General features: G+C 41.4%; 1 protein-coding gene across 1 annotated transcript; it reads right to left on the bottom strand.

The window, feature by feature from the left end:
• Positions 1-3,622: 3,622 nt before the first annotated feature.
• LOC133887731 (uncharacterized) lies at positions 3,623-6,541 on the bottom strand. Its single transcript, XM_062327697.1, has 2 exons — positions 4,515-6,541; positions 3,623-4,435 (listed from the first exon to the last, which is right to left on the bottom strand). Exons 1-2 carry the CDS (start codon positions 6,106-6,108, stop codon positions 4,200-4,202), a joined length of 1,830 nt encoding a protein of 609 aa, XP_062183681.1. The 5' UTR covers positions 6,109-6,541; the 3' UTR covers positions 3,623-4,199.
• Positions 6,542-12,148: the final 5,607 nt, after the last annotated feature.

The following is a 12,148-nucleotide window of genomic DNA, read 5'->3' as shown; positions in this document are numbered from 1 at the left end:
GAGGAGGAGAGGTCGGAGGAGGATTAACCGTAAGTAAAAAAACAAGAAGGCCAAGGACTTCACCGGTCTCTACTTCATGACGAACGACAACAATGACGACAACAATCCCGAGTTGGATCCTTCTGAGATATTGCCTTCCTACGACCAGCTTTCCATCCAAGTCGATACCTTGAATGATACTCTCGTTAGCCAGGGTATGTTACTTAAGAAATATGTGCATAAATTAAAGGATCTTAGACCTAAGTATAAGTCTGTCTCTACTTAACTTGTAGTGCTTAGGTCTAGGTCCAATTTTGAGGAGTGTGAGAGTTGCCTGATTGCCATGGCTGAACTTGCCGATCTTCGTAATGTGCATGCTTAAGTCGTCAGTTGGCTTGAGAGTGCTGAGAAGAAGCTTCTTGAGGAGTAGTCTAGGTTTACTCTCTTATGTGCTTGTAAATGATGTTGAACTGAAAGACAAGGGACTGAAGGAGCTAGGACTTCTAAGGATGTGAAGCCAAATTATTCCACCTCCACCATCTTTTAGGACAAACTCAGCTGGGTTAGAAGGCTAGTTCAAAAGCTTTTGACTAAGAATGAGTACCTCCTTTCTTTGGTGGAGAAGTGCTCAGAGGGCAAAGAGAAAATAAATTTGATTTTGGTCAAGACCAAGATGTGTGCTGACAAGACGGGTTTGGCTCTTAGGCTGGGTTTTGAGAGGGTGGCTTACAGTTGAGAGAGTAAGACTGTGTTCACCACACCTACTACCTTAGAAGCTGAGAAGTTCAAAATCAATGCAACACCACAACCCATCAAAAAAACAAATTTCTCAACCCACAAAGAAGAAACCCGCACCACAACCCAAGATAGCTCCACAGCCTAAGATGAGAAAGCATGTGAGAGAGCCCCGAGTGACCGGCATACGAGTTCCTGAGAAACGCTATCACTAGACCTACTGCTAGAGAGAAGGTCATGGTTTGGTTTTGCTTTTGCCATAGGAGAGATGAGCAGCGTGAGTGGGAATGGAGCACCCGGGACATGTAACGCCCCTCTATTGGTGTACATGAGCCTTTTCCTCACTTCCACTCATGAGTCCCTAGCGCTTTTTAGTCTCTTCCTAGAGGTGTTATCCGGTGTGGATTTTTTCATGACTCATATGGTTTTGGTCCACGTGTAAGAGGCTTTGAGTCTCAGTGCTTTGGCAGACCACATTTTTCTTATCATGGTACTCGCCTTCAGCGTACTAGACCTGTTTCTCCTAAGAGGTTTTTGACTAAGCCCAGTACTAAGCCATCCATCCATTATTCTTCTCATATATTAGTTGCAGGCAGAGGTCTGAAGAACAAGTGGCTCATTGACTCTGGTTGTTCGTGCCACATGATCAGTGATTCATCATGGTTCTTCAGCCTCACCCCCGTAAAGCGATACGAGTACATCACACTCGGGGATGATCAAAAAGGAAGGGTGAAAGCCAAAGGTATGGGAAGGGTGAATGAGAGTTTCGCTCTCAAGGATGTAGTTTTGGTGGAGCATCTGGGATACAACCTTCTCTCTTTATCTCAGTTGTTGGATGAAGATTTGGAAGTGTGTTTCAAACACGATACTTCTCGAGTTCTCGATTCTTCTAGCCCTTTGATTTGCAAGATTTCTCAAGTTGGGAGAGTTTTTGGAGCTATTTTTTCTGAGTCTTTTAGTTCTTCTTGTTGATTGATTGCTCAACCTTCTTCTGAGCTTTGGATGTGGTATAGGAGACTAAGACACATGAGCTTTGATTTGCTTACTTGTTTGAGTGTCCTATGCTTGATCTGAGGATTGCTCAAGCTCAATTTTGAGAAGAATCTTGTTTGTGCTCCTTGTTAGCATGGCAAGATGGTTGCTACCTTTTACCCACCAGTCAATCTAGTGATGACTGAACGACCGGAAGAACTTCTCCATATGGACATTATTGATCCTTCTCGTGTTCGTTTGGCAGGAGAGAAGTGGTATGTTCTTGTCATTATTGATGACTTCTCTCGCTACTCTTAGGTCTTCTTTTTTGTGTGCAAGGATGAAGTATTCTCACATTTTTGGAGCTTAACTTTGAAATTGTTCAAGGAACTCCCTGGTGCATTGAAAACAATTCGTGGTGATAATGGCACCGAGCTCAAAAACTATCTCTTTGATGCTTTCTGTCTTGATCATGGCATTGAGCACCAATTTTCTGCCCCGTGCGTTCCTCAGCAGAATGGTGTGGTTAAGAGAAAGAATAGCACATTGGTGGAGATGGCTAGGACAATGTTCGATGAGCATAGGACTCCTAAGAAGTTTTGGGCTGAGACCATTAGTACAACATGCTACATCTCCAACCATATTTTCTTACGCTCGACCTTGAATTTAACTTTTTATGAGTTGCACTTTGGGAGGAAGCCGAAGGTTTCACATTTGAGAGTTTTTGGTTATCGTTGCTTCATCCTAAAGAGTGTTAACTTTGACAAGTTTGAGTCACGTTCTTCTGATGGTATTTTCTTGGGGTATTCTCTTCATAGTCATGCTTACAAGGTTTACAATCTTGACACTAACACAGTCATGTAATCCTATGATGTGACTTTTGATATGTCAACCCCACTATGCTAGTTCTATCTCTGAGTGTGTAGGTGATCAGGAGATGAGCGAGAGCATCTTTGTAGATGGTGACCTTCTAACTCTTGGTGATGAGCAAGATGATCCACTACTTACATCTACCACACCTGCTCCAGAGTTAGCTCCTGCTTCTTCTACTCTAGCAGAGGGTCCTGCAGCCTCTACTTCCACTTTAGCTGCTTTTGAGCCTACACCAGCAGTGGTTGAGGAGGAGTTCACCTCTAGGCGTGAGGCCCCTCAACATATTTAGCGGTGACACCCTCCACACATGATGATCAAAGATCTTGACGAGAGGGTAACGAGGTTCAAGACCGTTTCTTATGCTCATTTTACTGATTCTGCATTCGTTGCTTCTTTTGAGCACCATGATGTTGCACATGTTTTATTTGATTCAATTCGGGTCAATGCCATGCATGAAAAGCTTGAATTTTGGAGAGAAACCAAGTTTAGGTCCTTGCAGAGTCACCCCCTAATGTTCACACCATAGGAACCAAATGTGTTTTCAAAAACAAACAGGGGGAGGATGAGTCTGTAGTGAGAAACAAGGCTAGCCTAGTGGCTCAGGGTTTCACTCAGGTAGAGAAGATAGACTTTAGAGAGAACTTTGCACCGGTAGCTAGACTAGAAGCAATTAAAATTCTCCTTATGTTTGCAGCATCCTGAGGTTTCAAGTTGTACCAAATGGATGTTAAGAGTACTTTTCTTAATGGTTTCATTCAGGAAGCGGTCTATGTTAGGCACCTAGAGTTTGGCATGATAGGTTTAGGTCTTTCTTACTATAGCATGGTATGTGATGGGATCTGTTGATAAAACTTTGTTCACTCTTAGGCATAGTAATGATTTTTTACTTGTTCAGATCATAGTTGTTACGGCGGCGTGGCGTGGCGCGGCGACCCACCACCTTCACAACTTTACAGCGACATGATGCGTGGCGTGGCGACGCCATACACACGTGACGAATAGCAATGTAAATGTAGCACAAAAGATAAATAGCAATGTAAATGTAGCATAAAAGACATAGCACAAAAGATAAATAGCAATGTAAATGTAGCACAAAAGATAAATAGCAATGTAAATGTAGCACAAAAGACATAGCACTCTCTCATCAATCATCATTCAAAGTTTCAAATCTCTCATCTCTCAAAAGTCATCCAATGCAAACTCATAGAAATCGTTTGAAGCATCCATGTTCTTCGCATCATCTTCAGTAGCATCCATTGGTTTATCACCAAAATCATCAACATCAACATCATCCACAATGATGTCTTCTTCCTCTCCCTCCTTCTCATCATCTTCAACCACTCTTGCTTCTTCAACCACTCTTGATATATGTCTTGCACGACGAGCGTAGGTCCTAGGAAGGTTACGACCTCGAAGCTCATGTGATGCACCAATTGCTTCATCAACTTGGTCCCATGTGATGTCCAAAGAACTAGAACATTAAGGTTGGGCCGTTGGGTCAACCCATTCATTTTCCCAATCAAAATCTTCCATAACCAAAGGATCATAGCTTTTACCCGCTTCCTCACGGCGTTTTTAGAACCTACTAGTCATTTTTCGATTGTAGGCAACATAAACCAAATCATTCAATCTTTTATGCTCTAGCCGGTTTCTCTTCTTTGTATGAATCTACAAGCAACCATAAAAGCAAGCAAAGTTAACAAAAATGTATTATTAATTTTGCTAATTGAAATGTGAAACTTGAGTACTTCACTTACAAATTCAAAAGTGCTCCAATTATGCTCACAACCAGATGATGAAGCACAAAGACTAACAATACGCTTAGCAAATCTTTGTAAGTCAATAGATCGGCCACCATACGCACGCCACCAATCAACTAAATTGACAATAAACATGCATATATTACGGGTTAAGCTGTAAATAACATGCTGTAATTAAAATTTCAAATCACTTACGAGGGTTCTTTGACTTCATAGTTTGGAGGGCCATACAATTCTTGAAGATGCTACCACGTTGATCTTCATAGAGCATGGATTGTTCTTCAATTTTGTTTCGAAGGGTCTCATCTTCCACCATTCGTGCAAGCACATCATTGAAAAAACCCCTTAGGTGCCCAACATATTCATCATTCTCTTTTTGGATGGCATAGAATTTTCCTGGGTTCAAAAAGAGGACAGCACCATAGAGTGGGGTGTCCATTTGCCTATCCCAATGACCTTCAATAATTTGTAAGATATTATTGAACAAGCTTCTCTTATTTTCAGTACAGAAGGCAGCCTTTATCCTCTCTTTTGCATGATTCATGAGAGAAGCAACCTCTGGCATGGCAGGCCTCTCATCACCATCAACCACCCTCAACACAATGATAAGTGGTAGAGAAGCTCTAAGGCAATCCTCAACAGAGTTCCAAAATTCCCTAGAAAGCACAATATCATACACTTTTTTCCCGGCCTCTGTCTTTACTAGTTTGCAACTCGTCCAATCATCAGAGGTAAACAGATATCTCAGTGCATCTCTATGCTTGTGCAAACTTTGTAAGGTGAGAAATGTGGTAGCAAACCGAGTTGCTGCTGGTCTCACAAGATCCCTACCACCTGTCTTCTCCCTCATTGCACTAAGAAGTCTTCCATGCCTATAGATGAAAGTAGTGACATGACGGGCACGTGAGATAGGCTTCTTGAATGCCTTCAACTTTCCAACATCTTCCAACATAAGATCCAAGCAATGTGCAGCACAAGGTGTCCAATAAAGCGTAGGAAACCTCTCCATGAGAAGCTTGCCCGCTGCCTTATAGTTAGCCCCATTGTCAGTAACAACTTGCACAACTTTATCAACACCAATGTCGCTTATTCTCTTCTCTAACAAATCAGCTAGCATCACTTGATTATGAGCTTCACTTGATGCATCAATCAACTCTAAGAAGAAAGTCCCCTCTGGACTATTGACTAGGAAGTTGATCAAATGGTGCCCTCTCCTATCCGTCCATCCATTTGACATCAATGTGCAACCATATTGCTTCCATGCATCCTTATGCCTCTTCCTCAAATCATCTGTTTCCTTAACAACCTTCTCGAGTAATGGCTCCCTAAGCTCATGGTAGGATGGAGACTTGTACCCAGAACCATATTGTGCAGTGGCCTCTATAGCAATCTCAAATTGCCTAGAATTTGCGACATTGAATGGTATGCCACACTCATAAAAGAACCTGGCCCACTCCAAGTTGACAGCATCTCTTTCTTCTTTTGTCCTCATGCTAGCTTGAATACTGATCTGAGAAGGACCCTTCGAATGTCTTTCTTCCACAACCTCTTTTGGAGTTCTCCTAAGCATTGAACCGACTGACTTTGTGTTGAGCTCTTTTGGTGCTTTGAACTTCAAAAAGCTAGATTGTTTCCTTTTGGTAGCTGTCCCTGAACTAGGATGCACAATGCTTCTAGAAGCATCTTGGGACTCCTCTGTCACATCAAGCACATCATCATCTTCTCCTTGAAGCTCTCCATCATCATCAAGCAGAAGTGATCTCTTCTTGCCCTTCAAAGCAGCTTGCATCTCCTGAGCAATAGCTGGTGTGGTTTTGGCACACTTCAAAATATCTCCATAACCACCCACAAGATTCTCCTTGAGCCTTGTAATTCCTCCAGTTACAGTTCTATCACACACGCAACACTGCAAGAGATCTCTATTACCAATAGTCGGCCAAAATGCATATTTTCATCCAAGATCATTTGACCTTCCCAGCTTGCGCTTTGGATCAGTCTTTGGATCATAATTTGATGTGGCGTCCGAGGCCTCCGCACTTCTAGTCCCTTGAGTAGCCATGTTCTGAAAAAAAGTGACAACAACTTAGTTTGATTGTTTTTTCCTAATTACATTGGTATTTAACTTTGAATCTTGATTGTTTTTCCTAATTACATTGGTATTTAAATGTAATTGTAGTCTTGACTGTACAAAATACTAGTTTTCTATTTTTTTCCTTTGCACTTCAGTAGTTCATTGCAAGAATATGATTGCTCTGTGCCTCTGTCTGCAGACAGAAGGGCGACATGAGCTGCTAGCCTGCTTTAGCCCCAGCCGACTGCAGACCAGCAGAGAGGGGTGCGGACTGCGGACTACGGAGGCTGGAGGGACTTACCAGAGGTGCAGGCGGCCGGAGCAGACGTTGGAGGTGGGCGACCGGAGCAGACGTTGGAGGTGGGCGGCTGGAGCAGAGGGTGGAGGCGGGCGGCCAGAGCAGAGGATGAAGGCGGGCGGCCGGAGCAGACGTTAGAGGCAGGCGGAGCAGAGGCGTGCGGAGCAGAGGCGACCAGGGCAGAGGGCTAGGGTTTCCGGCGGCCGGAACAGAGGGTGGAGGTGGCCGCTGACTGGAGCAGAGGGTGGAGGTGGCCGGAGCAGAGGCGGCCGTTGTAGAGTTGGCGGACACGATGCGCCATCGGAAATCAAGCGGAGGTGGAGTACAATGTGCAACCGTGCAGGTAAGTTGATGTTCTGGATCTGGACTCTTCTAATCCCCTCCATAGAAAATTGTGGTGCCCGCCACATGTTTTAGTGAAATGTATTCTAAGGTACCTCAAGCACACTCTCAATTATGGGCTTTGTTTTTCTGCTTACTCTTCGCTTTCTCTTCGAGGTTCTTCGAATGCAGATTTTGCTAGTTATAGAATTGACAGGAATAATATATCTGGTACTTGTCACTTCTTGGGTACCTCTCTTGTGTGATGGTCTTCTCATAAATAGTCTAGCATTGCGCAGTCTATTGCTAAAGTTGAATATATAGCTACTACTAGCTGTTGCTCATAGATTTTATAGATGGTTGCTACTTTAAGGGATTTTGGGTTGAATTTCAGGAGTGTGCCACTTTTGTGTGACAACACCAGTGCCGTAAGCTTAGCCAACAACCCAGTTCAACACTCCAGAACCAAACACATAGATATGAGATTCCACTTTCTAGGAGACCACAATGAGAAGGGAGACATTGAGTTGAGCTACATAGATACCAAACACTAGCTAGCTGATATATTCACCAAGCCTCTAGATGCTACAAGATTTGCCTATTTAAGAGGAGTGCTTGTTGTGTGCCATCCTATGGTATTGTGTGAGGAGAAGTTGTTCTTTGTACATACTCTATCTTACTTTTGTTGTATTTGTATTATATATTATTATGTAAGATAATCATATTAGTTGAGCTTTGACTTGTATTTGGACTAAATTGAGTAGTTGTGTGGAGTAAGCTTTTAATATTAGGCTCTTCTTGATGCTTTGACATGATACATTTCAAACAAGCTAGCTTTTCTTAAGATAAATTTTGGCAATGTTATGAATCCTATAGACTATGAAATGCTACATTCTTGATGATCATGTTCGTAATTGCTTTGGCTTAGTCAATACTTGTGTTAAGGCTAGTTTGATGGATATCTTGCTTTAGGCTTCTTGATTCAAGATTGTGGATTGGGGAACATTTCACTATATTTTCTGTCTTTGTCAAATGTTTAGCTCATAATAGAACCTTGGGAGAATATGTGTTCCTTGTGCCGTAAAGGCACTACTTGACTTGATCATGTGGAAACTTGCTTTGTTGTGAAAATGTGAATAATGTGGTGAATTCAAGTATCTTGTGCTAAAATCTTATCCAACATGGTTGTCTTGAAGCCTCAAAGTGTTTGCCGTATCCAGTCGCCCGACACTTTGCTTGGATAAGAGTCAACTTGAAGAAAAAATGAAAGAAATGTGCTTAAATAATCAATTTTGTTTTAATCACTTGATCCAATTAAATCTTAGTTTCAAATGTGAGTGTTTGCAAAGCCTACTATCATAAATGCTTGTTTGCCTAGTTTGATATTGAAGTTGACTAGTTCTTAATGCTTGTATTGCCTCGACACGAGTGGATGCTTATGCGGTGGTCACCTTGCACATGATTCAGCTATGTGAAATTAAATACGCTAATTAATTCTTTGGGTTTAGGTTGTCAAGCTTCATGTTCTTGTATCACTGTCTTTTTTTGAGCCTCTATATGATTGTGAGCTCTACATTCTATCTTGGGGAGCCCTTTGACCTTTCTAGCTCTTGCAAATTCTTTGCGGTATACTTGTAAAACCTCATTTAGGATTACATGTTCACAATGTTTTATTCTTGATGTTTGCATTGCCAAGGGGGAGCGCATATGCACAAAGATGAGAATATGCTTTAAAGGAAGAGAAATGAGAATTTTCAACAAACCTCAAAGAAAAATGAACAATGTGCTTTCATCAAGGGGGGGGGGGGCATTTGTTTTTGAGTTTTTGATTTTTTTTCTTGCTCTTTTAAGGTTTTGGTTGGTCTTTTGCCTCCCTTCGGCCTTTTGCAATGTTTCTTATGACAAGTGATATGATTCTTTATCTTTCTTGAGTTTTGGTCACTTGGATGTGCTTCATTTTTCGAACCCAAATCTTTTGTGTTTTGAGGATTGTCAATGCACTCATGAAGAGGGAGATTGAGAAACCAAGTTTAAATGTGCCTTGGTTTGCATGTGATGAGTCATTGACAATGTTGGATTTGAAATGATTTTTGTTGGCATGAGCTTGTGTGTGTGAGATCTTATTTATGGCTAGTTTGAATTGGAGCAGATTGTTTCAGAGTCTAGAAAATTATGCCTCACTGGAACATCCGTTGTGTGGTTTTTTACCACACCAGATAGTCCAGTGTTATGGTGAAGTGAGCACCAGAGCATTTTCAGTGCTGAAGCAGAAATGAAAATAAACATTAGATGGTCCCATGATGGACTTTGAGAGCACCAGAGTATTTTCTGCAGAGAGGAGATTTTTGGTGCCAAGTTCGATTATGTACGCCGGATAGTCCGGTGCTGAGATTGTGAATACCAGAGAATGCACTAGACCTTTTGACACACACCGGATTATCCTGTGATGGACATGAGATCACCGAAAGCTTTTACCGCACCTTTTCTTGTAGAGAACAAAATTTTCCTAGAATAGATAGTGTTACACTCACCAGATGGTTCGGTATTCAGGAGCAGAACACACCAAAATATTCGGTGTTCACGTTTTCTACAGAATGTGCTTTGAGTTAAAGTTTTTGATTTTGTGCTAACCTAGAGATGTTTTGGATTATGGAGAAATGTGTTTGCTTGTTTTAATGTGTGCAGGTGATGGATGCAACTTAGCGGTTAACGACAGGTGATTGGGGCTAAGAGGGTGCTTGGTGCTAGATGATTAAGGAGGGCCGGACAGAGTCAAGGGTGATCCTAGTTATACACATGAATGTCAAGAAAATATGAAACGGAGGATGAAGATGACGTGTTGAAAAAGTCAAACGAAAGTGATACCGGTGCAAGTGACAAGGAGGCCCGAGGGTCGAGAGTGGGAGAGACTTACCGGGGGTCAAGATTGCAAGACGGAGAATATGTGTCATCATGAGAGCTCTTGCTTCAAGTGGAAGCAAGTGATGGCTAGTCACGCTTTTAGAAGCATACTAGGGTGTCGCTGTTTGGCCTAAAAACTATGGGAGGACTGGAGGAGTACGTGGCACCATTGCGAAGCTTATGTCGAGGCGAAGCTAAGTCATAAAGGCACCGCGACCGTCCCATTAATGGAGAAAAAAATTGACTAAAATACCCTCAGTGGTAGATATAAGTGTACTACAAGAGAGGTGTATTTTAGAAAAAAGCTAGTAAACTTGAAGGTCATGTTTTCTAGGACTATAAATAGAGGGGTAGGGTTATGATAGAGGATGAACTAGCCATTTGAGAGAGCCTAGTGATAGGTTTTAGAGGAGAAAAAAATGAGTGCTTAGCCTATGTATTAGATGAGAGATTTGTGATAATTTATTTTTAATCTGTCTAAAATAGGGTTGATCTCTGTTGCAATGAAGTCTATTTTTCTTTTTGTTATTGTGCTCACCTCCTTCTAGTTTCTCTCTATTGGTTCCTTTGCATGTTTGCAAGTTTTTCAGTTTCCAGATTTGATTTTCGTTTTGGTTTTTGGGCTAAAATTTCAGTACCTTGTGAGGCCATTCTTCTTGTTATCAGGCATAAAATTCGCATACACATGCTTATGTGATGAGGTCTTGAACTCTTTTGCCTCTAGACAAACAACTTTGAGAGTTTTGTTGCTCGGTGTTCATCTTTTCTTGTTTCTTTGCTAGTTGTGATCTTTCAAGTGCTAAGACACATGGATTGATCTTAAATGAAACCTATGGTTCATATACCATCCGTGGAGTCGTGTTTCCTGATTTTCTCTTGTGAAAACTTCTTTCTATTTCTGCTTCCATTTGAGTTTTGAGGTGCGTTGGGTGATCCAAATAGGAGAAGGCCATCAATTTCGCAAGAAATTTATTGTGGAGCCTATTTACCCCCCTCTAGTCGTCAATCTCATCCTATACCTATTATCTACTTCTCTCTTTTTTGTTTGGTGTATCTTTCATACTCAGAAATTGGATACACTCATCCTTACATTCAGTGAAATCACACAACTTATTATTTTCTGCACTCTCACTCAATTTGGCTATGTGGTTCTCATCCACACATGGGTTTTGATGCATCTCATCAGCCATAGACCATGGGCCAGCAATGGCGCAATTACCATCAACCATGATCTCTTGTGCTACATGAAGCGTTGTAGCACTATCTGTCGCATCGATCGAAGGGAAGGTCCCATGCTCGACCGTCTTCTCATTCTTCATATGCATTGGATTTTGTTCTTCCTTTTCCTAAATTGAATTTGTGCAATTCTTGGAAAATGCAACAGCAAAGGCATCTTTCTTATAATGAAGAGAGCTATTTTGGCTCAAGCTGAACCGAGGTACTCGCTGCTTCTCAATTCTCCTCTCCTCATCAATGGCGTAATTCACAAGATTGTGAACACTACTAAAATTTTTATGTTCAAGTGCAACAACAATCTTAGAATTCAAACCTCCTTTGAAGTACGCCTTCACTTTAAATGCACTCGTGATACTAGCACGTTGCATTGCACAACTTAGATCAACATAGTTATCTTGCACAGGTTTGCACCCTTGTTTGATACTCTCCATATCATGAAGTAGCTCTTTCTCATAATAAGGTGGAACAAACTCACATCGCATAACAACCTTCAATCCTTCCCACGAAGTAATAAGTCGCTTCATTAGAAGTTGTTGCCACTAATTGTATGCATAATTCATTAATTGCATTGTGACTTGTATAACTTCTTTCTCTTTTGAATTCTTCTCATACTTAAGCAACTTTCCAATTCTGTATTCCCACTCAATGTACTCCTCTGGGTCATTGCTCCCATAGAATGGAAGTTCCATCAACTCACCACATGCCAAAGTTAATGATAGAAAAGATACCACACTATAGATGCCTATGGAAATCACTCAAACCCTCATATTCTTACCAATTGAAGTTCTTACTCTTCCTTCTTGAAAAGAGGGGCTTATCACACTCCACTGGTAGTAGATAACTCAATGGTGACTATTAAGCAAATTCAAAGTTCAGTAACAATTGCACAAATTCATATGTGGAGCTTCAAGGGTTTAGTGTTTTACCTGGAAAATCTAAATTCAAGATATTGTCTTGCTAAGTAATAATCCAAGCTAGAACAATATGCCTAGTTACTGACCA

This window comes from Phragmites australis, chromosome 13 (genome assembly GCF_958298935.1).
Source record: "Phragmites australis chromosome 13, lpPhrAust1.1, whole genome shotgun sequence".
Lineage (NCBI taxonomy): Eukaryota > Viridiplantae > Streptophyta > Magnoliopsida > Poales > Poaceae > Phragmites > Phragmites australis.
Note: the sequence above shows the minus strand (reverse complement) of the source record. Positions and strands in the feature narration are given on the sequence as shown.

Coding starts and splice junctions, on each gene's coding strand:
- LOC133887731 (XM_062327697.1), bottom strand. CDS start 6,108: ATGCAAGCTGCTTTGAAGGGCAAGAAGAGATCACTTCTGCTTGATGAT. Junction 4,436..4,514: donor TATGAAGTCAAAGAACCCTC/GTAAGTGATTTG, acceptor TTGTCAATTTAG/TTGATTGGTGGCGTGCGTAT.